Source organism: Tupaia chinensis, unplaced genomic scaffold (genome assembly GCF_000334495.1).
Source record: "Tupaia chinensis unplaced genomic scaffold, TupChi_1.0 Scaffold143963_1, whole genome shotgun sequence".
NCBI classification, from domain to species: Eukaryota; Metazoa; Chordata; class Mammalia; order Scandentia; family Tupaiidae; genus Tupaia; species Tupaia belangeri.
Genome location: NW_006203814.1, coordinates 133,611 through 160,567, shown reverse-complemented (window position 1 = coordinate 160,567; position 26,957 = coordinate 133,611). Strand labels below are relative to the sequence as shown.

Here is a 26,957-nt window from a genome sequence, read left to right as displayed (position 1 = left end):
GCTCTATGGGGAAAATTCAAAAAAAAAAAAAAGGGGGAACAAAGTAACTGGAAAAGATATCCAAAAAATAAGGGAACACATCCCTTTCCCTTGCTCATAAATTGGAAGAATAAACATAATTAAAATGGAGATACTACCCAAAGTAATTCATAAGTTCAATATAATTGCTATCAAAATATCAGTAACATTCTTCACAGAAATAGAAAAAAAAAATTATAAAATTTGTTTAGAATCACAAAAGAGCCAGTATCACCAAAACAATACTGTGCAAAGAGAATAAAGTCAAAGGCATCTAACTTCCTGACTTCAAAATACATTACAAAGCTATGACAAGCAAAACAGCATCATACTGGCAGAAAAACAGGCACATAGACCAATGGAGCAGATTAGAGAAGCCAGAAATAAATGTAATAGGAGACATCCAGCTAATTTTCAACAAAGGTCACAAGGCAACCCAGTGGAGAAAAGACAGTCTCCCTTGATATCAACTTTCTGAAGAATAAAACTAGCCCCCCCCCATCTCTCACTATGGTCAAAAAATTAATTCAAAATGGATTAAAGGCTTAAATATAAAGTCTCAAACTATAAAACTACTTGAAGAAAATGTATAGGAAACAACTCAAGATATTGGAGTAGGTAAAGATTTCTGAAGTAAAACCATTGAAGCACAGATGACAACACTAAAAAGATAAGTAGGTGAGCCAAGACATGGTGTAATGGTTAAGAACGGCTGGATCTTACGTCGCTGATTGCACAATTGATCCCTGAACCCAAACCTGACAACTTAAGAAAAACACAGGGCACATGCATATGCATGCCCAAAATTCTGACAGCGGGGAGAGACGGAGCAGAAAGAACTGTAGCAGGACCATTCCCACGGGGGGTAGGGGGGGATGCTTTCTCATGTTCTCTCTCCTTCTCTCTCTGGCAACCACATACACCCTCTCACAATTTAAAAAGTATATACACACATAGGAACGTGCGTGCGTGCACGCGCACACACACACACACACACACACACACACAAGTGGAATTATATCAAGCTCAAAATCTTCTGCACAGCAAAGGAAACAATAAACAGAGTAATGACTCAACCTACAGAACAGAAGAAAATATTTGCATACTATACTTCAGATAAAGGATTAATAACCAGAATATATGACATTAAAACAGCTCACCAACCAAAAAGAAAAAGAAAGAAAAAAGAAACACTAATAATACAATCAGAAAAAGGGCAATCTAAACAAAACGACTCTCAAAGGAAAACATGTGAATGGCTAAAAAGCCTATGAAAAATTTTTCAACATATCTTACTAAAAGAGAAATGCAAATCAAAACCACAATGATGTATCACCTAACCCATGTCAGAATGGCTATGACAAAAACAACCCAAAAGAATACCTGGAGAGGTTGCAGAGAAAAGGGAACCCTCAGACAGTGCTGGTGGCAATGTAAATTAGAACAGCCTCTGTGGAAACAGTATGGAGGTTCCTCAAAACTCTATAAGTAGAAGTACCATATGACCCAGGAATCCTACTATTGAGTTTATCTCCAAAGGACAAGAAATCTCAGAGAGACTTTTGTTCATCAATGTTTACTGCATAATTATTAAAAACAAACAAAAAAAAACCAGTGGCACAGATACACAATGGAATATTGCTCATCCATAAAGAATGATGAAACAATCCTGCCATTTGATACAAAGAATACAAACCTAGAAGATATGCTAAGTAAAACAGGCCAGCCTGTGAAAGACAAATAATGTATATCCCCACTTAACATCTACCAAATTCCACACTCCATACAGAAAACTGGAGGAGCAGACAGCACAGAAGTAAAGAGAGTAATTGCAATGTACAGAAACTTCAAGAGGGAATTGAGGGGGGTTAGGGAGAAAATGATCAGCACATACAAGAATGCATGTAAACAAGGGGAATAGTTTTTGGAACTGAATACCACAGTCAAACAAGAATGTTGTTAACAATTAAATATAAACTTCCAGGGACCAGCAGTTAGCGTAATGGCTAGGTCGCTGAACTCCCATGTAGTTGACCCTGGTTCAAGTCCTGGACCCAGTGGCTTACACATGTGCATGCGTGCCCCAGATCCCAAGAGGAGAATGAAATATATATATATATATATAAAATTCAAGAAAACAAATGTAGAACCATTATTATATATGTGCATTATATAATGTTGCATGTTGAAAGTTTCTATGTCTATATCTTTTATCTCATTTCTATATACTGTACACATGCTTTGAAAAACTATATTGTACCCCACAAACATGTAGAATGATTATTTGTAAACCAAGAATCATAACTAAAAATAAATTTAAGTAACTTAAGCCAGAAAGTTAAATTTAAATTGCTGATATTTTAGAGAATATTTCATGTGATATTTCATATGAAAAAATACAAATTGGAGGCCCCAGTAAGTGCCATAGTGGACTCCCACATGAACAACCATGCATGGTTAGAGTCTTGGACTTAGAGGCTTAAAAATCATGCCAGACACGTGTGCATGTATGTCCAAAATCCCACGAGGAGGAGAAAACGGGGGGGGGGGGGATGGCAGCATGGTCATCCTCTCCCCTGGGGTGATTTCTCACTTTCCTTCTCACTGTCTCTCTGTCTCTCTCCTTTCCGCTGAGTGCACATGCTCTCTAGCAAAAACTTAAAAAATAAAAACAAAACAAAACAAAAAAACTGAACATTATTCTGAAACTTAGTGTAGTTGGAACAAAAGTCCCTGAGATATTAAATCAGTATTTATATTATTTATTATTTCGTTCTCCCTCTAGAAATAAATAGTATTATGAATTTTGGCCAAGCGAGTGGGTCGTATTGTGTTTATAGTGCTGGAATCCCACATGGCCAACCATAGTTTGAGTCCCAGACCTGGCAGCTTGAAACTCAGGCCCGGCACATGTGCCTGCAAACCCAAAATCCCTAGAGGAGAATGGAGAGGGGTGTGGCCATCTCCCTGGGGGATAATTTCTTAATTTCTCTCTCTCCGTGTCTGTCTCTTTAGCGAGTACACACAACCTACAGCAAAAATCTCTCCAAGAAAAAAAAAAGAATTTTTACTATATACACAAAATTTAATTTTAATTATTTAAATGCTAAATATTTTACATTAACATTTGGAGATTAAAAGGTATACCTTAACAAAAGACAAAAAAAAGGTATACCTTACAAATACTATTCAAAAGGTGTCAGATAAACTGCCAATAAAACAAATGAATTCTTCTCTTTCAACACAGAGATACTGCCACAACTCTCATTTGTCAGTTATCCTTAATAAAAAAATAAGAGCCCTGACTTTTAAATCAATGAAACCTAGGTAGTCCTAACCCAACACTAACTAGACTGTGACCTTAGACAAATTAACTTTTGTAAGCCTTAATTTCCTCCATATAAAATGATTATAATAATATTACCTCCTTCAAAGAATTGTTTTAAGAATTCAATAAAAAGACTAGGCCAGAGATAGCACTTAGATCTCAATATAGGTTAATTATGATGATGATGATGATAATGATGACAATGGCAGAATGAAGAAGATGAAAAACACCAATAAAAATAAACAGGGGATATTTAAAGCAAGACAAAAAGGAATTCATTTTAAAAAGAGATTACACTGAAATATTTTCAATCATTTATCATTTTTCTCCATAAGTAAGACTGCTAAACTATACAACTTAGCCACTCCACTGGGGCCCCAGAAATGAATCAAACTGACATAGTATATAGTGGTAATTCATCTTAAACACATATGCATTTGAAATGAGTCCATATTTTGATAAAACATCTACTCATATACTGGATATATTTTCTACATTAAAATGTTGAAACTTACTATAATTTATTTCTTCACCGACAGTTAGGTTGGAACATACTAGAGGCTATTTATTTCCACTCCTGATATTTCAAGATAACTTTTAATAATAAATAAAGAAGACTGACCAAAATAAATGTTTCAATTGTATTCTCTTTTTTGGAATATGACTGCTTTTCCTTTTCTGCAACTGTTTACAACTTGTAATTAGTATGTCCTATACCTTAATTTGATTCTCTGTTCCTGACTGTGCACTTCTTTTTTATTAACAATCTCAAGGATTCCATATGTATTAGGACCTACTCTGACAATCCAGAAGTTAAAACCACTATCTTTGTTTTGCTTGGTAGCAATGAAATGAGCAACTTTCTAGAGAGTGAGAATAGGACATAACCAAATAAAATTTCATCTTGGGCAAGCTTAAATTAGATTAGTAACATTCTTCCTGAACGTATATTTTGAGGTGTATGGCTTTTGGACTGCCTTATAGGCTTTCACTGAATCAATGTGTGCAGATGCAAGCACAGGAGCTATTTGTCTTGTTTCTTTTTCTTTTTTTTTCCTTTAAAAATTTTTTTAAACTAATTTACATTTAATCACAAATCTTAACAGTATACATTTCTTTTTCCAATACAAATACCATGACATCAAGTTTGCTTGGCATGTCAGCAGAAGTAAATCAGTAGTTCTATCTGCAGTTGCAACTGCAGTGGCAAAAAATGACCTAGAAGAACGTTAGTATTTGAGATTAGTATTTGAAGACTAGTTGCTTATCCAATTGTACTTACAAATCTGATAATCTATGTGCAAATTAGGTGCTATATAAACAAACAGGTTGTATGGCAAATGATTCTCCCTTCCTATTCTTTGAATAACAGCTTAATGTTGCTATTAAAGCACAGAGAGGAAAGAAGTATGTTTTTCCCAATATAGGAGACTCTTTACAAAGGGAGTAATTAGGAAAAACACGAGTCCTAAGATAACATTCTTGATCATATACAAAGTCCCAATAATGTGCCAGAAACTGCTCTACAATAGAGAAGAATGCACAAGTCCAGCTGCAGTGGTGCAAGAGGGTGGCACTGTACGGCACCTGAGGCCTCACGGGGGCCCAATTCAGTTCTTGGTCCAATCTAAACAGGCTGTCTCTCTCTCACTCCCCAGGCTCTCTGTTTCTCATAAAAAAGAAAGGAAAGGAGGAAGGATAGACAAGAAGAGAAAACACAAGTTGGATCTTCCTGAAATGGAAAGGACATCTGCATCATCTTCCACCACCATTCCCCACTGGCCCCCTCAAAAAAACTTGACAGAACAAAAGAGAAAAATGACTAATAACCTTAGATATTGCTGGCCCACAGGGAAACATGGAGAAAAAAATGCTCAGGAATAAAACTCCTCTCTGCTACATTCCCCAGTGTGCATTGAGGATTGTTATTTCACAACCATCTGGAGAGCTTGTTAGTAAAGCTGTTAGTTAGGACTTTGGTCCCCAGCCCGGGAGATTCTTGAGCACATTAATTGTGAGAAGCAGTGTCATAAACTTAACGTAAGTAGCTATGAAGAAGGTGTGAGAGCAGTAAAAAGGAAAGGTATACTGAAAAAAGGGATCTCAATTATCAATCAATTTACTCACTTAAACCTTGCTTAGTAATATTATTATATATCTTAGAAAATTATATTTTTAATTCCGAATACCTTTCAAAATTCATCTTCAATATATTGCAGATAAAAAATGTTAATGATTCTGGATAAACCTATCAACATTGATTATTTTACTAACAAATATCTAGCACCATCCATTTATAACTTATCAGAAATCAATAAAATGTTCTAAAATCTTATGTGAAACAATAGAACAATAGCAGTTTTTCAGCTGGATTAAAAAAAAAAACGCACACATGCACAACACTAAATGATTAGGTCAGTTTTTCTCAGTGGGGAAAAATTTGTAGGTATTTCTCCAAACTTGTGGAATTCTAACAGAATTTGATAAGAAGATTAAATGAAACGCCAAAGATGACAGATATTCAAAATACACAAGCCAATTCCACAAAACACAAAAATCGACCTAAATTGCACTTAACTTTAGAATAACATGACAAATACTTAAATACGTGAAAAGGGCCGGGCAGGTGGTATGATAGTTAGGGCACTGGACTCCTACATAGCCGACCAAGGTTCAGGCCCCGGACCTGGTGGTTTGCTTCTCACACTTCCTCTGTTTCTGAACAAAGTAATAATAACAACAATAATGATGATGATAAATAAATAAATAATTCCTTTTAAAAATATGTAAAACACCTGCTCATATTTATTTAAGCCTATAAGCTAGTTCAGTTTTACATATAAACACAGCAGTTTCGTATGCTTAAAACATAAGCTAAATTTTCTAGAAATGCAACTACTAGGTAAATTTAAAGTCTATCATACGTAATTTTATTCAGAATTTAACCAAAAGGTACCCGTTATTTCAAAAAAATCTCATCACCAAGAGCTATGCTCCTCACTGCATATACTACATATATCTTCCAGTATGTAATGTGTCTAGAGGATATTTGAGATTACTTTAAACGCACTAAGAATAAAATATTAAATTAATGTCAATTTACAAATAGTACTGAATTTCATGAAGAGATTACAAACTATGTTATATTATCTCTACACTATATATTTGCAAGAATTCTGTAGTGCCATGAAACAAAATCTATGCAGTATAAATTACATATCAAAATGATTAATTTGGGGTTGCCAAGTGTTTTTCTTCAGAGATCTCTGACATCGTTCCCAGAAATCTACCACGCAGCTGGCTCTGGTATTATTATATTTTTATGCATTGTATTCCCTGTTTCCTAAGAAGTTACATAGGTTCCAAGCTCTTTTTAAGTATCGGAAACTGAATGTACACCTTGACATGTGGTGGGATTTCAAGACAGAAAATAAATTTCTGTAATATTTCATCACAGTCCCAGCTATAGTTTAAGATAGGGAATTATTTTGGCTCTACAGTTATAAATAGGATTCAGCTTATATTTAAGAACATATTTCCTTGTCTTTTTCCAATTCAACATTATTTGTCTTGGCATGAGATCTCCATTTATAATTTATCATCTTGACTAGGTTCAAAGTAAATGGAAGTAGTTTCAGAAACTACTTCCTCTTGACCCTTTCTCCACAGATTAAGAAGTCAATATGAGTGATTTGCTGGATGTTACATATATCCACTTAAATTATGCCCTTAGGAACAAGAAAATTAGTTTCCTCAGAGTGAGTTTGTAGACCCACTCTCAATGAAACAGATCTGGACCAAGATTCCTTTTATTACCTGGTCTCCATAAGTTTCTATTTTAAAAAGAGGTTGTGAGTATTCATCCTCAAATGACAGTAACACTCTCCATATTTATTTGCCAGAGAAAGGCAGAAAGGGAGAGGGAGAAAGCCTCCCTTCAATAAGGCGTAGTACCACCGTAATTTCCTCCTCTCCATTTCTCCATCCTTTCAGGATTTGGGGCATGCATGCATATTACCAGAGTGTTTTTCAAGCCAGCAGGTCCAGGATTTGAACCACATGGTTGGTCTTGTAGACTCTGGCTCCCTTAACCATCAAAACATGGGGTCAGCTCCTCCCAAGTTTTTAAGGTAATTAACTATGAAAACTCATCAAGTTCTTTAGTATCTCATCCCATCAGTATCAGGAAGTACTAACCTAATGAATTGATGCTTTCCTTTGTTTAAACAAAATACTTTCAGTTTCACATGTATTATGTACAAGGCAGAACATTTTATTAACTTCTGTTGGCAATTAGTTATTTTCAGGTAATTAAAAGCAGGCTATTTAGTAACTTCTGTTGGGAATTAGGTATTTTGGGGTAACTAAGAGTGGATTCAATAAGGTCTTTTTGGTGAACTGATCAGAAAATATTTTTTTTTGTTTGTTTTGTTTTTGTTTTTGTCTTTATTCATGATAGAGGGCATGTGTACACATGTGAGAGAGAGCGAAGAGAGAGAGAAAAAAATGAGAACCCTCCACAGTCTGGTCACACTACAAGTCCCTTCCTCCAGTCCTCCAGCCCACTGGATCTTGGGCACTTGATGGCATGCCAGGTGTGTTGCAATCCTTCCAGACTGCAGATTGGTACTATGGTCCCCAAGTGGATCCAGCCACTTTGGGCATGCACATGATCATGATACACGGATAGCTAAAGCTGAGAGTAACTCACAACATCAAGATGCTGTTGGGGATTCTGTCTCTCTTTATTTCTCTCTCTGTCTCTATCACTTGTGTTAGTAATAAACTTAAAAAAAAAATCTATAATAGGTGCTGGCAGGTGGTGTGGTGGTTAAGGGCACTAAATTCCAACATGGCCAACTATGGTTCAAGTACTGGACCTGGCAGCTTGCTTTCTCACTCTGTCTCTCTCTGGTCAAATTAAAATAATAAATAAAGTTAAATTAAATAATTCTTTTAAAAATAAATAAACAGAAAACTTATGCATGGAATTCTATCTATGAGTACTGGCCACCAAATACTCACTAATAATTACTATTTAAATTTTCCCCTCCTTATAAAAAAATCATAAATGAGGGTAAAATGTTGTTTTATCATTCTGAACAATATCATTTATTTTCTAATAACTCATATATATGCTAAATCTAAGATTATAAACTCATAAATTCAATGGATTAAAGTACTGCTCTCTAGGGCCAGCAGATAGTGTAGAGATTACATTGCTGGCCTCTCACAAAGCCAACTATGGTTCAATTGCTGGACCTGGTGGCTTGAAAATCATGCCGGGCACATGAGCATGCAGGCCCAAGAACCCAGGAAAATAGGGAAGAAGAGATTGTGGCATGGCCATTCCCCTAGGGGGTGATTTCTAATGTTCCCTCTCATTATATCTGTCTCTCTCTCTCTCTCTCTCTCCCTCTCCCTCTCCTTCTCCCTCTGGCATGCACACACACCCTAAGGCAAAAGCCTCTTTAAAAAAAAAAAAAATAGTGCTCTCTCATCTGGAAACAATCTCCAGAATTTTATGCTGAAGCCATCAAGCAGGACCCCAGCCTGTTCCCCTTTGAGAAGGAAGGGCTGGATTACACGCCACCAGTTGCTAACTACCAGCCCCCTGAGGGCAGGTACAATGACACCACCACAGTGTACATGCAGGTAGAGTACAAGAGACTCAGTGGCCCAAGTTCAAATCTGCTTTCCACAGAATCAGGAGTGTTGCTAATAAATATAAGCTTACCCCTCCAAGCAAACAAACAAACAAAAAAAAAAAACAAAAAAACCTACAGTTAACAAAATTAATAATGAAAGATTAAAAAGAAAAACGACATAGACATTGAAACATTGAGTTTGGTATGACATGAAAAATTACAAAAATAATACAGATGTAATACATAAGATATATTTTCAGGAAACAAAAAGGATGTTTTCTTTTTAAAAATTAAACAAAATATGTCTCACGGTCTCTGTTTAAAAGCTCCACAAAGGACCTGCAGATGGGATAAGAGTTACGTCACTGGACATAGTCGACCATGGTTTGAGTCCTGGACCCAGGACCTTAAAACTCATACTAGGCACGTGTGAGTGCGTACCCAAAATCCCAGAGGAGAATAGAGGAGAAGGAATTGCGGGTGGCCATCCCTGGGTGGGGGAGGTGATTTCTCGCTTTTGTCTCTCTGGCAAGCACATGCCCCTTATAGCAAAAGTCTCTCTTATTAAAAAGGTTTAATTTTTTTAAAGATTTGATAAAATGCGAGTGCAAACAGCTTATAATTGTGAACTCAACCATCACAACAATAAACATAAGTAAAATTTATAAAATTCAGCTCTATAGCATAAATTCAATCTAAAAAATTCTATCAAATCAATTATACTTACAATTGGCATTGATCACCCTTAATTCCTTTAGTTGTGCAGAAACATTTTCCCGTGTGTAGATGACAAATATTTGCATGCCCACTGCATGTACAAGCTGTAAGTTAAAATCAAAATGACACTGAGTATTCTGCATCACAAACATACATATTACATTCAGGGAAGGTATAACTATTACCTTATTTTTATATCTTGTTATTTTGTCTTGCCATCCAAAAACTAAGGTTGCCATATATTATAATTTATTGTTAATTAAATTCATTTATTTGAAAATTTTCTGAAACTCTTTTAAAGTCTTTGAGGATATTCTTAAGACTATTATAAATGAAACTATTTCTCTAATTCTTCTGTGGGACAATTTTTAATTAGGTACATCCTCTTAATAAAATGAGTTTCAAAGAGTTAGAGCACAAGCCATGGAGTCAAATAGTTTAACTTCAAAATGTACATCTATAATCACTAACTACATGATCTTGGACAATTTACCTTTCTAGACTTAGCTTCTTTATCTGCAATAAAAGAATACTACTACTTAGCTCACAGGAAGGATATGAAAATTAAATGAGGTAATGTATTTTAAAATACTTAATATACAGCAAGCACTCAATAAATGCACTATTGAGCCCGGCACATGGTGTAGTGGTTACACTGCAGGACTCCCAGTGTAGCCAATGGCTGTTCAAGTCCTGGACACAATGGATTAAAAATCATGCCAAGTGCGTGTACTTGCATGCCCAAGATCTCCGGAGGAGGATAGAGAAGAAGAGATTGCTGTTTGGCGATCCACCCAGGAGGTGATTTCTCACTTTCTCTCTCTCTGTCTCTTTCTGTTGCTCTGTCTCTGGCAAGCACATGTGCTCTAAGGCCAAACAAACAAAAAAAACTAAAATAAATAAATGTAACTATTACTTCTATTTTTACTACTGCTAGCAATAAGAAAAATATAGCTGCAAATGGTGTTTAAAAAAGCATATCAACTTGCCTGACATTATTCTCAGTTTTATTTTAGAATTATCAAATGAAGCATTCCATTAAATAGATTTGATAAAATACACCTTATCAACCTGGTTTACATGAACCCAAGCCTCACTTTCTTACTTTACATTCATTTCTTAAAGAACAGTGTCCCAATTATTGGAACACAAACCTAGGACTTCATTGTGCTCAACATCTAATCACCTGGTAAATCATAATTTTTACATGCACAATTTCTTTTATATATAATCCCTCCTTTTCATTCTGATAGCTACCATTCAGGTATTGTCATCAAGTTTCTCATATTGACATCCAACCAATCATATATCAGATCTCTTCACCTTCAGTATTTCAAGGTTATAATTAATTCTTTAATCCAGTGACATATAATAGATTAAAGCTGATCAAAATATGATTCTTTTCGGAACCAGCAGTTGGCATAGTGTCTATGTCGCTGGGCTCTCATGTAGTCAACCATGGTTTGAGTCCTGGACCCAATAGCTTAAACTCATGCTGGATGCATGTGCATGCATGCCCAAGATCCCGAGAGGAGAACAGAGGAGAAGGGATTGTGGCATGGCCATCCCACCCCAGGGAGGAGGGTGACTTCTCACTTTCTGTCTCTCTGTCTCTCTCTGTCTTTCTGGTGAGCGCACGTACCCTATAGCAAAGATCTCTTAAAAAAAAATTCTTTTCAAAGGATTTTATTTTCACATTTGAAAAATTTAATGGTATAGTAGTAGGAATGATGCCTGATCATGCTTATATTTGAGGTATAAACAAAAAACTGATTTTGCTGATACAGATTTTAAAAAATGAAGTTGGTTCAAAAAAATGTATGAGTATATTTTTTATATATAAGAATATAAAAGAAAATTGAAGAAAATCTCAATTACCTTTGTTCCCAATAATCCCTTTCACACATATGTATGTATGTATAGAATATATCAATATCCCTTCCTTTCAAAAAATGAGGTTTAAGCAACAAGATCACTTCTATTGGATTTTATATTAATATTAATGAGTTAATAAAAATGAGTATCAGCTTTAATCTTGCCCAATTAAAGGGGTCTTTTTGGCTAACCTATTTAATAAAGAAACTCTGTAGATAGAAAGTATCCAAGATATACCATTGTATCTTCTCGAAAGACAAACAAATGACCAACATGTATATGAAGATAAGCTCTTCATCGCGAATTATCAGGAAAATGCATATTAAAACCACAATGAGGGACCAGCAGATGGCATAATGATTATGTTGCTGAACTCCCACATAGTCGACCATGGTTCAAGTTCTGGACCTGGTGGCTTAAATCTCACAGCGGGCTTATGTGCATACGTGTGTGCCGAAAATCCTGAGAGGAGAACGGAGGAGAAGGGACTGCATTGTGGACATTCCCCTTGGGGGGTGATTTCTCACTTTCTGTCTCTCTGTATCTTTCTGTCTCTTCACTAAGCACATGTGCCCTATAGCACATATATATATATCACAATAAGGTATCACCTTACACCTGTTAGAATGGCTATTTTTTAAATGATGAAAGAAAACAAGTATTGTCAAGGGTATGGAGAAATGCAAACCCTTTAGTACTGTTTGTAGAAATGTAAATTAATACAACCATTATAAAAAACAGTACACTGATTCCACAGAAAACTAAAAGTATAATTATGATATGACTCAACCATCTCACTTTTGGATGTATATCCAGATCAAATGGAACCGGTATGTTGAGGAGCTATGTACACTACAGGTATAGTTAAGTGCCCACCATCAGATGAACAGATGTATAAAATATGATATATACACACAACAAAAACTATTGTCTTTTGTAAAAAGGACATTCTGTCATTTCCAACAACCTAGATAAACCAAAAATGACATTATGCTAAACAAAATAAACCAGACAGAGGCCAATAGGTGGCGTGGTGGTTAAGATGCCGGACTCCCACATGGCTGACCATGATTCGAGTCCCAGACCTGTCAGCTTACTTTCTCACTTTCCCTCTCTCTTTCTGTCTTTCTCTCTGATCAAATTAAAAATAATAATAAATAAGATTTAATAATTATTTTTAAATTTTTTAAATAAAAACAAAATGAACCAAAGGAAAGCAAATACTGTGTGACTCACATACATAAAGAATCCAAAAGGCCAAACTCATACAAGCAGAAATTAAAGTGGTAGTTACTAGACAGGAGACGTGGAGGACATGAGGAAAAAGATGATATCGATGAAAAGGTATAAAACTTAGTTAAACAGAAAGAATGAGTTGTAGTGATTTGTTGCACAGCATGGTGATATAACAAATAACAATGCATTATACATTTCAAAGTTACTAAAAGAGTAGGTTTCAATAGTTTTTAGTCACAAAAAAAAATGGTAAGCACGTGAAGTGATGGATTTGCGAACTAACTTGAATGCAACATTCCACAATGTCTGCATTAACATGTAACACATCAAAACATCATATAGCACCCCATAAATATGTACTATATAAAATTACTATTCTTCAATTTAAAATTTTAAAATTGAATAACTATTTAAAAATAAAAAAGATCACAGTTGATCATCAGAACAAAAACACTAATGTTTGTAAGTCAAAAACTTATTTTTTATGAGAATTAAAGAGCATGGGGAGAGATAAGACGACTTGGTAAGAACATTCACCTTGGCATCTCTCTGGTAGGGAAACACAGAAAAGTAGAATAGATGGCTGAACCTGGTGCAAAAGAGTGAGGTGAGACTGACAACACAGCACAAGAACAGGATTGTGGGGTGTCCTGAAGGTGCTGAGTCTCAACTGAAAGTAAATCGAGGTCAATTGTCCAAACTCAGAAAGGAACCAGAGATGACTGAAGGCTCCTACAACAGTGGGGAAGCAGGCAAGACTTCCCTCCTAAGCTTCTAACTTCCCTTTCCTTATTTCTATTGCAAACCCTAGGTGTATTTTAGTATTCTAAGGACCCTCCATACTATTTTTATAATGGCTGTATTAATTTGCATTCCTACAAACAGCACCAAAGGGTTTCAATTTCTCCACACCATGGCCAACACTTGTTATCTTTCAGCTTTTAGAGACTAGCCAATCTAATAGGTGTGAGGGGATATTTCATTATGGTTTTAATAATTTCACTAATTTTATTTACATATAAATACACATATTTATATATATATAGTCATTTGAAAAGTCATCATGCATTTTTGCATAGGAAAATATGTCATGAATTTTCTGATGACCAAATACATGTATAAAAACCTGAATAACCAGTACAGTGAATTTCAAATGTGCATAACACAAAACAATGATAAATTTTAGAGAAGGCAAGTATGTTTATTTTCCTGATTTGATTATTATTAATTATATATATGCTTTGGAAAACCATACTATGCCCTATAAAGATGTGCAATGTTTATATGTAAGATGGAAATTATAATAAATATTATTGTTTTTTAGAAAAAGACAGTTGAAAAACTCAGACATCCCAATTTTAAACATTGCTACAAAACTACAATAATAAACATGTATAATACTGACATAAATATAGAATGCATATCAGTGTAATGTGACGAGAACCCCAAAGTAAACCACTATATGCATGAACAATTGACTCTTGAAAAGTGAGTCAAAACAAGTAAATGGAGGGTACACGGCCATTTCAACAAATGATACTGGGAGAACTAGACTTACACATGCAAAAGAATAGAGGTGGACCTCTACTCCACGCAATGCATGAAAATTCACTCAATGATTAAGAGCTAAAATTATAAAGCTCTAAAAAATACACACGCACGGGGTCCAGCAGTTGGCGTAATGGCTATGTCACTGGACTCCCAGGTAGTCAACCGCAGTTCAAGTCCTGGACCCGTGGCTTAAACTCACGCAAGGCGCGTGTGCATGCGTCCCCAAGATCCCAAGAGGAGAATGGAGGAGAAGGGATTACAACATGGCCATTCCCCCTGGGAGGTGATTTCTCGCTTTCTGTCTCTCTGTCTCTCTCTGTCTTTCTGGTGAGAGCACGCGCCCTATAGCAAAAACCTCTCCGAAAAGAGAAAAAAAAACAGAAAACATACACACACAAATATATCTCTGTGACCTTGAGTTAGGCAATTATTTTAGCACTGACAATACAAAAATAAATTGAACATCAACGCTAAAAAATGTTGTGCTTCAAGAGATACTATCCATAAAGTAAAGAAAATAAAGAACTAGAATTTTTTGTAAGTCACATGATCTTAAATATAAAGAATTCTTAAAATTCAGTAATAAAAAGACAAGTTATACAATCAAAAACTCAAGCAAAGAATTCGAATTGCTATTGTTCTAAAGAAGATCTACCAAAGGCCAGTAAGCATAGACAATTTTATTAAGCATGATTACTTCTTAGGGAAATGCAAACCAAAACCCCAATTTGATACCACTTCATACTAAGACGGCTATACTAGAAAAGACAAACAGCAATAAGCACTCATGGGAATGTTGAGAAACGGAACCCACCCAAACTGCTAGTCAAGACGCAAAGTGGTATAACTGTACTTGAAAACAGTTTGTCAGTGAATCCAAATATTAAACACAGTCAGCAAATGGCCCAGGAAAGCTACTTCTAGAAATATACTCAGGAGAAATGAAAGCATATGTCCCCAATAAAACTTGCACATAAATGTTCATAGCTACATTATTCATAATTGTAAACAAAAATATGGAAACTCATTTAGAAGCCCAAATGTATATCAACTAGCAAATGGTTGAACAAAATATGTTATTATCTGTGAATATTATTTGGCAATAAAAAATTAATAAATTTCTGGTACATGCCAGAACAAGGATAAACCTTTCAAACATTATGTGAAATTACATAATGTGAAAAAGTCAGTCACAGAAAGAATCACATTCCCATGATTTCACTTATATGAAATGTCCAGATTAAAAAGTAGAAAGTAGAGTATTGAATGCCTAAGGCTAGCAGCAGTAGGGATAAGAGGGGAGGCAAAGGAATAATGGAAGAGATTACTAATAGATATGAACTTTTTTGAAGTGAGTGATAAAAAAATACTCTAGAATGAGATTGTGATAATTGCACAGTTCTATTAATAATATTAGGTCTTCAGGAAAGTCATGACATATTTTTCTAAGTCTTTGTATGAGAAAATGCATCACGACTTTCATAACTACCCAATACTATAAGCCACTGAATTGCATACTTTAAAACAGTGATTTATGGGGAGCCAGCAGTTAGCATAATGGCTATGTCGCTGGACTCCCACGTAATCGACCGCAGTTCGCGTCCCAGACCCGGTGGCTTAAAACACACGCTGGGCGCGTGTGCGTGCGTACCCAAGATCCCAAGAGGAGAATGGAGGAGAAGGGATTGCGGCAAGACCATCCCCTCTGGGGGGTGATTTCTCGCTTTCTGTCTCTATGTCTCTCTCTGTCTGTCTGTCTGGCGAGAGCACGCGTCCTATAGCGAAAATCTCTCCAAAAAAAAAACAGTGCTTTATGAATATCTCAATAATTTTTTAAATCATTGGTTTTGATGATAATGTAAACTGTTACAGAACATTAAGCTTCACGCTAATTACTCATGATTATCACCTTTGAAATAATAAATGATAAATGTGAAGTAAGTACACACAACCCCACAAACACACATAAAATAAGTAAATAAGTTTTGGTATGAGGCAGATTCCTAAGAATCTGCTGGGTTTCTCTCTCTCTCTTTTTTAGAGACTTTTGTTATAGGCATGTGTACTCGCCAGAGAGATAGAGGGACAGAAAGCAAGAAACCACCATACCACCACCACCACCCCCCACTCCCCCAGGGGAGAAGATCATGCTGCAATCCCTTCTCGTCCATTCTCAGGATTTTGGACACATCCAGCATGAGTTTTAAGTTACCAGATCCAGGACTCGAATGAAGTTCAACTACTGGAGAGTCCAGCAACGTAACCATTATGCTATCTGCTGGTCCCTTTTCATTGTTTTTATGTAGAAGATGTTTCCACATAAAAGTGTAGGTTTTTCTTTGAAAGTATTTAAATAAAATAGCATAATTTTCCTTTAAGTTTACAGAATTAACTATGGGAATATAAGATATGCAAATTACAGAAATAAAGACAAGATATAGTACTGTAAGGAATAAAGGAAACTATCAGCAGGCAATAAAAGGACACTAAGATATATTGTTAATATGTAACTTCATAAATAATGAATATATCAAGACATCTTTTAATATTAATCTGCATAGTTTTATATTAATACTGTCTTGTATTCAGAACTTCACTAAAAATTATTCATATTAATATTTTAAAACCCTGAACAACCTTTTATTTGTCCATATGGCAGAACTAGATAATAATTAACCTAGCAGAGCTTTGTAAAAGAATTATCATTGTATAGTAACTGTAATCATTTCTGAGACCAAAAAAAGAAGTAAAACACCTTTTATGTAGGCTCGTTTCGTGACAATTCCCCTGTGGCACTGTACCTCAGGGAAAATAGCACAAGCGTATTTTAAATTCAATTATTGAAAATTTATACTTCCTGACAGTGTTGAAATTATTCTGTTGTCAGCATTTGAAGCTATATTTTTATGCTGAATAAGCACCTACGAAATCATCATAGAGTTGCCTTTTCTTTGGGAAATTTTATGTGATGATGATTTTATGGCTTAATATACGCTAGAGAGACATAATGTGGTCATACGATATTTTTGCCCTCATATATTACAAAGTTGTAGTATCAACTAATAAGCAAAACCAAACAATAAGGATAAAAAGATATTATAAATGTTATTCAAATAAGTTGTATTAATATATAAAGAATATGCCTTACAAACATGAAACCAAAAAGTAGTCATTGGAAACACTTGTTTCAGGACCAGTAGATGGCGCAATCGTTACGTCACTAGATTCCCATGAAGTCAACCGCAGATGGGGACCTGGACCAGTCAGCTTCAAACTCACACCAGGTACGTGTGCATGAGTGCCCAAGAGCCCGAGAGGAGAATGGAGGAGAAGGGATTGCAGTGCGGCCATCCCCCTTGGGGGGGTGATTTCTCACTTTCTTTCTCTCTGTTTCTGTCTTTCCACAGAGTGCACGTGCCCTATAGCAAAAATCTCTCTGTTAAAAAAAAAAAAGAAAGAAAGAAAACATTTGTTTCAAACTCAGTTTATTATTCCTATGACTTTTTTTTTTTTTAAGAGGTTTTCGCTATAGGGCGCGTGCGCTCGCCAGACAGACAGAGACATAGAGACAGAAAATGAGAAATCACCCCCAGGGGGGGATGGTCATGCCACAATCCCTTCTCCTCCATTCTCCTCCCAGGATCTTGGGCATGCATGCACACGTGCCCGGCATGAGTTTAAGCCACCAGGTCCGGGACTCGAATCGCAGTCGACTACATGGGAGTCCAGCGACATAACCATTACACTAACTGCTGGTTCCCATTCCTATGACTTTTTATTGCTGTCTTTCTTTTATGTGTAACAATAACTTTTAGATTTTAGGAGATCATGTCAATTTAATTACCTCTGTATTCTTGTTGCATAATTATACTTAATGAAATGTGTAGATATATTAGATACCAAATATAATTGTAAGAATTCTGACAGAGACAAAAGTTCAAATAGCTACATGATTGAACATTCTATTGTTCAGAACTGGTGGGAGATTTACCCATTTATAGCACTATGATGGTATTGGCAGTCTTGACCCACAGCAAATCCTGAAGAAGCCCTGAACCTCAGCTCTATCCCCTCTCTGCTGCCATCTGGAATAAGTCGTGCCTGTCCAGTGGACTGCTGGGAGACTCACCTTTTCTATGCCACTGCAAAACATGTGCCAAACTATCTTACAGTAAATCCTCATATGAAACTTGAATCTTGGTCCTAGTCCTCAGTTGCACCTGGGAAACTGGGTTCTGTCTAGTCATGGACTCACAAGGAGACAAGCCTACCATTTCAGTCCCACAGCAGATCCTGAAAATGGCTCTGGGTATCAGCCCCATCCCCTCTCAACTGATATCTGGGAACAGTCTCAACCTTCCAAGGACCTGAAGAGACATGCTTATCAATGTTCTCGCAGGCTGACATAATTACTTTGGTTCCATTGTACATCTTGAAAAGCTGCCAGAACTAGAAATTAAGCCACACATATAGTCAACTGCTTTTTTACAAAGATCCCAAGAGCATTCACTGGGGAAAAGACAAAGTCTTCAATACATGGTACCGGGATGGTTGGTTACCTACAATACATACAGGCAGAAGAAAACAAAAAACAAAAAACAAAAAAACTAGACCTCTTCTTTCATTGGATGCCACAGATAATTCAAAATGAACTGGACTTAAATATAATACCTGAACTAATGAAACTTCAAGGAGAGACAGGAGAAAGGCTTCAGGACATCTATTTAGGGGAGGATTTTCTTTTTAAATTAAGACCTCGAAAACCCAGGCAACAAAAGCAAAAATAGATCCAAAGTAATTACATCAAACTAAAAAGTTTCTACACGGAAAAGGAAATAATCAAAAGAGTAAAGAAAAATAAAATAGAAGAAAATACGTGTATGGTATATATCTGACAGGAGATTGATTATTAACCAGAATACACAAGGAACTCAAACAGTTGAGCAGCACACCAAAAAAAGATGATAATAATAACAGTAACAAGCAGATTAAAAAATGGACATGTTGAGACCAGCAGATGGTATAATGGTTATATCACTGGACTCTAACATAGTCAATTGCAGTTCAAGTCCTGGGCCCGGTAGGTTAAAACACATGCTGGGCATGTTTGCGTGCATGCCCAAAATCCTGAGAGGAGAACAGAGAAGGGATTGTGGTGTGGCATCCCCCTAGCAGGGTGATTTCTCACTTTCTGTCTCTTTGTCTCTCTTTCTCTCCAGCTAGTGCACTTTCTTATAGCAAAAATCTCTCTTAAAAAAAAAAAAAAAAAAAGACATGAAATGTTAAAAGCCATTTCTCAAAAAAAGGCATATAAATGGCCAAGATTTATATGAAAAAATGCTCATCATCATTAATCATCAGCAAAATGTAAATCAAAACTACAATGAGGTATCACCTCACCCTAGTCAGAATGGTTATTATTAAACAAACAAAACAAGAATAACAAATCCTGCTAAGACTGTAAGGAAAGGGAAAGGTCTTGCACAATGTTGGTGGGGATGTAAATTAGTACAACCAGTATAGAAAACAGTAGAGAGAGGCTGGACCTGTAGGTTAGTGGTTAAGGAAGTTGTATTTCCATGGTCAACCACAGACCAAATCTCAGTCTTGATAGTTTGAGAAACACACCAGACATGTGTGCATGCATGCCCAGAATCCCAAGAGACGGAGAAATGGTAGAAAGAGGATTGTGGTGTGATCACACCCCACTAGCAATGCTTTTTCTCTCTCTCACTGTCTATCTCTCTTTAGCAAGTACATGTGTCCTCTGAAAATTTTTTTAAAAAGAAAAAGAAAAATATAGAGGTTCCACAAGAAACTAAAAAAAGAAAAGAAAGGAAAAATAGAATTACCATATGATGTAGCACTCTCACTACAGAAAAGAAATCAGTATGTCCAAGAGACAACTGCACTCCCATGCTACCATATGTAGTGCAGTACTATTCAAGATAGCTAAGATACCATATCAGTCTAAGGGACCAAAAATTGATGGATGGTTAAGGAAAACGTGACATATTTACACAATGGAATATTATTTAGCCACTAAAAGGAGTCAAATTCTATTATTTGGGGCAGCACAGACAATCCTGAAGGAAATAAGGATAAGTGTAATAAAATAAGCCAATCTTTGAAAGACAAAAACCACAAACTTTCACTCACTCATGGAAGCTAAAAGATTTTATTGCATAAAAGTATGAAACAACGAAGACCAGAAGCTAGTCAGGAAAGGAGATGGGCAGCATTGGCAGAACTTGGCTAACAGATACAGTAGTGCCAGTAGATAAATGGAATGAGTTCTAGCGTACCACAGCACAGTAAAGTAACTACAGCTAGTGATAATCCAATGTATATTTCTAAAGAGTTAGAAGAAAGGATATCAGATGGTGTAATGGTTACATCACTGGACTCCTACATGGCTGACCACAGTTTGAGTCCCAGACCCAGTGGCTTGACACTCACGCCAGGTGTGTGCGCATGTGTACCCAAAATCCCGAGGAGAATGCAGGAAAAGGGTTTGCAGTGTGGCCATCACTGCAAGGGGTGAATTCTCACTTTCGGTCTGTCTCTCTGGCAAGTGCACATGCCCTATAGTAAAAATATCTCTGGAAAAAAAAAAAAAAAAAAAGAAATGACAAAAACTTTAAGCTGCCATTTACATGTGGAATCTGAAAAAATTTAATTTCATAGAACCAGTGAATAAAAAGATTTTTACCCGGGGCCACATTGGGGTTGGATGGGTCATGAGACAACATTGGTCAAAGAGTACAACAGAGGAAATAATGTCTAGAAAAGTATGTAAAGTATGGTAACTACAGTAAATTTTTAAAATATATATAACTGCAAATAATTGAAAGTAGATTTTAAGTGTTCTTCTCACAAAAACAGCATGTAATATAATGGATATGTTAACTTGATTTTAACCATTCCACAATGTATATGATGTGTGTGTGTGTGTGTGTGTGTGTGTGTGTGTGTGTATGTGTGTGTGTAATTCTTTTTTGTTTGTTTGTTTGTTAGGATTTTCTGCCACATGCACTCACCAGGGAGAGAAAGAGAGAAAGTAAGAAATCACCCCTGGGGGGATGGCCACACTAGAATCCCTTTTCTCTCATTCTCTGCCATGATTTTGGGCATACACACACACATGCCAGGCATGATTTTCAAGCCACCAGGTCCAGAACTCAAACTGCAGTTGACCACATGGGAAGACCTGCTAGCCCAATTTTAATTCTATTTTTAAAACTTACATTTTTATTTACAATCTAGATTTTTATCAAGCTATAGTTTATAAAATGGGAACAGAAGATAGTTTTTTAAATGTAAATGAACATAAAATACGTATAGAATATCTTAGAGATTTTATTTTTCTCAATAAGACTCCAAAATTATTACTACTGCCACATCTTAACCTCCTGTTGAGTGTAAATTTTTTTCTATTGGAAAAATGACAATACTTGCAATTTAAAATAGAACACTTGACTTACAGATTTTGTTGTTGGTATTGGGCATCCGTATTTGTGTAAATAAACAGTAAGTGTGGGAAAAATGAAATGATTCTTTCTCCAGTAAAGAAAAATACAGTAAAATGGAACCAGTATTTATTGAATGCTCTTTGATACAAGAGATTGTTCTAGTAATGTGAATATGATTGTAAACAAGAATTTAGAACTTAAGTAACTGGCAACCTCCAGAAAATGGCAGTTTCAAGGATTTAAGTTACAATCTTGTAGAGTCATAAGTGCCAGGAGGGCTGCAAGGTTTCTATTTTACATTCTAAAGCTGTCTATCATATTGAAAAAACAATCGGAAACTCAAATTACATATTCTACAGGTCACGAAACCATATCTTAGAAGCCAAACTCAGGGTGTTTCTTATTTTTGTACAATTCATGAGCTAAGAAAGGTTTCTATGTCTTTAGAGTATTGTGAAGGAGGAGGCGAGGCATGGAAAGGATGGAGAATCAGCACTAACAGCTCTCATATAGCAGACAGGTAGATGAAAATGGAAATTGGGTCAGCTAGTGTTGAGACAGGTAGATCCCACATGGCTGACGGCACAGAGTCAGTCCCAGACCCAATGTCCAGGAAAACACGCCATGCATGTGGTGCACGTATGCCCAAAATTCTGAAAAAAGGGAGAAATGGAGGAGGGACTGTGGTAAGACCATTCCCCCATGGGGGTGGGGGTGGGGGGGTGAAAGGGAGTTCACTCTCTCTTTCTCTCTCTCCCCCCTGACCTTGGTCTATCTCCAGCAAGTATATGTACCCTCTGGCAAATTTTAAAATATGGGTATCAATGTGTATGATGGTATGGATGTATAAAAATATATTTGTCTGTGGATAGACATATATACAAGCATCTGTATGTACTTACATCTGTCCCCTAGTTAGGATGGCTGCTGAGACAATCCAGAAACAACGATGCACCTGTGGCACAGTCCACCAAAAGAACCAGGGATGTTTGGAAAATGCTAACTTCAATAGTTAAGGCAGAAGGGCTGGCTCCCACAGCACAATAATTAAGTCAGGTGCATACAGGGACAGATCTACATGGCCAATCTGGTTCAAATCTTAGCCCTGGCATCTTGAAAAACACACCAGGCAAACATGCCCAATCAGAGGAAAAGGACTGCAGCGTGACCACACCACACTGGGGGGTTCTTTCTCTCTATCTGTCTCTTTAGTGAGACAGACATAGGTAATAAATACTTTTAAAAGAATTATGTTATTTAATTCCATTTGTTATTATTACAATTTTAATTTGACCAGAGAGAGACAGAGAGAGAAAAGGAAAGTGAGAAAGTAAGCCACCAGATCCGGGACTTAAACTATCATCAGCCATGTGAGAATTCAGCGCTTTTAACCACCAAGCCACCTGCCAGCCCCAGAAATAAATAAATTTAAAAAAAGGCAGGAAAAGTAGGTTATATGCCGAAAATGTAAAGAAATGCTTAAAGAAAAGATCTGCTATATACATATACTATATAATTAATATATTATGTCACTATATAAGCTACCTAGCTAGTAAAAAAAATGAGGAATTCTCTGAAGCACAGTAAAGTTGTTTAAATCAGAAAATTAATACTGATATGTTTTATTATTAAATACAGTCTTTACTTAGATTTTGCCTATTGTTCCAATATTGCTTTTTACAGCGAAAGAAAGAAAGAAAGATGATAGATAGATAGATAGATAGATAGATAGATAGATAGATAGATAGATAGATCTGTGTGTTTGTAAAAACCACGGGGTCTGAGAGTAAACCGTGCAGTCGGCCATGTGGGATCCAGCTGCCTTAACTACCATGCCACAGGCTGGCCCTGAGGATTCCTAGTTTTTAAGACTCGTACACACAGAAGTATTTAGGGGACAGAGGTACATCAAATCTAAAATGTTTAACTGAGAGACAGCAAAGGACAGAGGGAATCTGTGAAAAATTTTCTGTGTAGAATTATGTTAAAACAAAACAACAAAAAGTTTTTCTATTTTGAAGGCATTAAAATTTATTTATTTTTTAAGTAAAGAAATCTACTATTTATTAAATATGCCTTTCATGTTTTTGACTTGTAATTCAATTGTACCATTATGTTTAACAAATTTGAAGAGTTCTTTGTTTTTGCTACATAAAATTAAAAGTTTTCATTGTTTTCTTTTTGAGTGGTAAGGATGTTCTGAGCCATATGTGAAATAAATAATCACTTCATTTCTCAAGAAAACACTAATCTCCAACAACAACAAAAAATCTTATATGAATAATTGCCCAAATACAGTTAGTTTAAAATAATGAGAGTGAGGGCCAGCAGGTGGCATCGTGGTGGTTAAGGGCACTGGACTCCAACATGGCCATTCATGGTTCAAGTCCCGGACCTGGCGGCTAGCTTTCACACTTTCCCCCTCGCTCTCTCTCATTCTGTCCCTCTCTGGTCAAATTAAAAAATTAATAAATAAATAAAGTTAAATAAAATAATTCTTTAAAAAAATGAGAGTCTATGGTATAATATTGCTTGGAACTTGAAAGAATCAGATGATGATAGCTCAGAGAATGCAAAAAAATGTACTTTTTTTAATAAGAATTATTTTACTCAACTTCATTTATTTATTTATTTTATTTGACCAGAGAGGAAAAGAGTGAGAGAAAGAAAGAGAAAGAGGGAAAGCAAGAAAGCAAGCTACCAGGTCCAGGACTCAAACTGTGGTCGGCTATGTGGGAGTCCAGTGCCCTTAACCACCATACCATCTGCTGGCCTCTAAAATGTACTTTAAAAAAAAATCACTTAAAATATGAATTACATAGTATAGTAAAATACTAGATACTCTGAAGTTTGGCTGATAATATATTTTATAAAATAATACATTTTGCTAAAATGACCCCAGAATTAATAGGTTTGTGAGGCAAAATCTAGATGGTTAAGCTATGAGAAGCCAGATACCAAAATTCTATTTTTCTTCTCTAGAAAAACTAGACAAATAAAGAGAAAAGGTTGGATTTTTTTCTTCCTGATTTGAACTTTATATAACTTCTCTTACCAGTTTCCAATTACAACTTTATGTACATAATATATAGGATTATTGTTCAATAAGAGTTATGAGTATAGTGAAAAGCCATTTATAATTATTTATATTTTTTTGAGAGATTTTCACTGTAGGGCGCGTGCGCTCGCCAGACAGACAGAGAGAGACACAGAGACAGAAAGCAAGAAATCACCCCCCAGGGGGGATGGTCACGCCGCAATCCCTTCTCCTCCATTCTCCTCTCGGGATCTTGGGCACACACACACACGCGCCCGGCGTGAGTTTTAAGCCACCGGGTCCGGGACACGAACCGCGGTCGACTACGTGGGAGTCCAGCGACATAGCCATTACGCTAACTGCCAGTTCCCAAAAGCCATTTATAATTATTAAAAGTAATCTCACTCAGAGAAAATATAAACATTGGAACTGATAATGTTTTACTTTGTCTCTATTACTGGAAAACAGTAGAAAGCAAAAATATTCAAAAAAAAAAAGCAAGCCACTTTTTAGCTACAGTGGAAATACTGGTTAAAATTAGAAAATCATCTACTGGAAGGTCTAAATAATATTCTCTTTTGGATAATATGAAAATGAGTGAAACAGATGGCACAGTCTCATATTTTCTTAGCAATATAGTAAAGAAAAATGCTAACTATGTACCAAGCACAGTACTACAACCTATGTAATGAGGATAAAAATTATAAAAAATACTGTATAAAAACCAGTAAGAAAAGAATTTTCTCATCAAGAATGACACATGCTAGTGAGATGAAAGACAAATAAATAATGACTTAACAAGAACAATGATGGCTGGGATCATGAGGTACAAATACATCCTGAAGGTAGGAAGGATGCCACAAGTTTACCAAGTGAAATTTCCCCTGAACTGCAATTTCTAAAATAAATAATCAAGTTCGAAAGCAGGACAGGGGCCAGGAAGTAAAGCTCGTTTAAATGGGCAAAGGGCAGGATTATGTGGAGGAGTTGCACATAGAAGTAAAAAAGCTATACAATATTGTGAAGGTCCTGGAAACAGATTAAAAGACTGATTAAAAGAATAAACAGGTTCATCTGTCTGGAAAATATTACAATAGTCTAAGAAAAAAGTAGTCATAGATATTTGTTGGATAATGGCAAAAAGAAAAACAAAATTAAGGTTTTACAATGGATATGAGTTGATCACAGATTGTACATGAGATTCGAAAATTAGGTAAGGGCATCCTGGTGTGGAGCACTGTTAGAATCAGGTAGTTCATGGTTGGAATTCTGGTTCCAGCATTTGCTGACTTAACCTTTCACATGGGGTATAGGCCAATGCCCTTGGTTTACTAATCTGTAAAATGTGCTATCATAATAGCACAAACTTTATAAATGATTCACTATGATTAATTTTTTTAAAAAAGTTTGGCAAACTTCTTAGCTACATGCCTGGCAAAAATAAACTACCCAATAAATATTAGCTGTATTTTTAAATATAATGCTTGGTACTTAGTTGGCAAGGAAAATATTGGTATCATTAACTGACACATGAAATACAAAAAAAAGATAAAAAAATAAAAATGTGACAGAATACGAAAAATGTCGTAGGATATGAAGCTAGACATCATTGGCGGTCAGAGCATTCAAAGTCTTGAAAGTCTTGTGACGGAGTTTTTAATTTATTTCATAGGTAATTCTCAGGTGACAGATGACTGTAGAAATGGAAGTAATATCAATTTGAACTTTGTTGGAAGAAAATTATGCCTTTGTTTCTTTGTTCCTTGTAAAGGGAATACAAAAAAGGATTACAGAGGCAGAGATTATAGATCACAAGCGCATTTGTTCATTAGTTCAACAAATGATTGGTAAGAACCATTACCATATCAGATAATCTGCACATCAGCCACAGAGAAGAGGGATCACGGAGATATAAACTACCAAATGAACCACAGAGAAGGGAGTAACACAGTGGAGGGCCAGAATTGCCTTGAAACAGAAAATAAAGTTAAAAAGAAGGAATGAAAGGTATCAATAAAATTGACCCTAAAAGAGTGGCAAGTTCGATTACCTAAGGGGGGGGGGGGGGGGGGGAA

The 26,957-nt window shown here is 36.0% G+C and overlaps 1 protein-coding gene across 1 annotated transcript in view; it reads right to left on the bottom strand.

Moving 5' to 3' along the window:
- Positions 1–26,957, bottom strand: part of LOC102488238 (attractin-like protein 1) — a gene marked incomplete at its 5' end in the record, with an annotated part of 503,763 nt that overhangs the window by 347,659 nt on the left and 129,147 nt on the right. Inside the window, 1 exon segment of the mRNA XM_006165552.2 lies at positions 9,722–9,815. Within this exon segment, the coding sequence (XP_006165614.2) occupies positions 9,722–9,815 (94 nt within the window).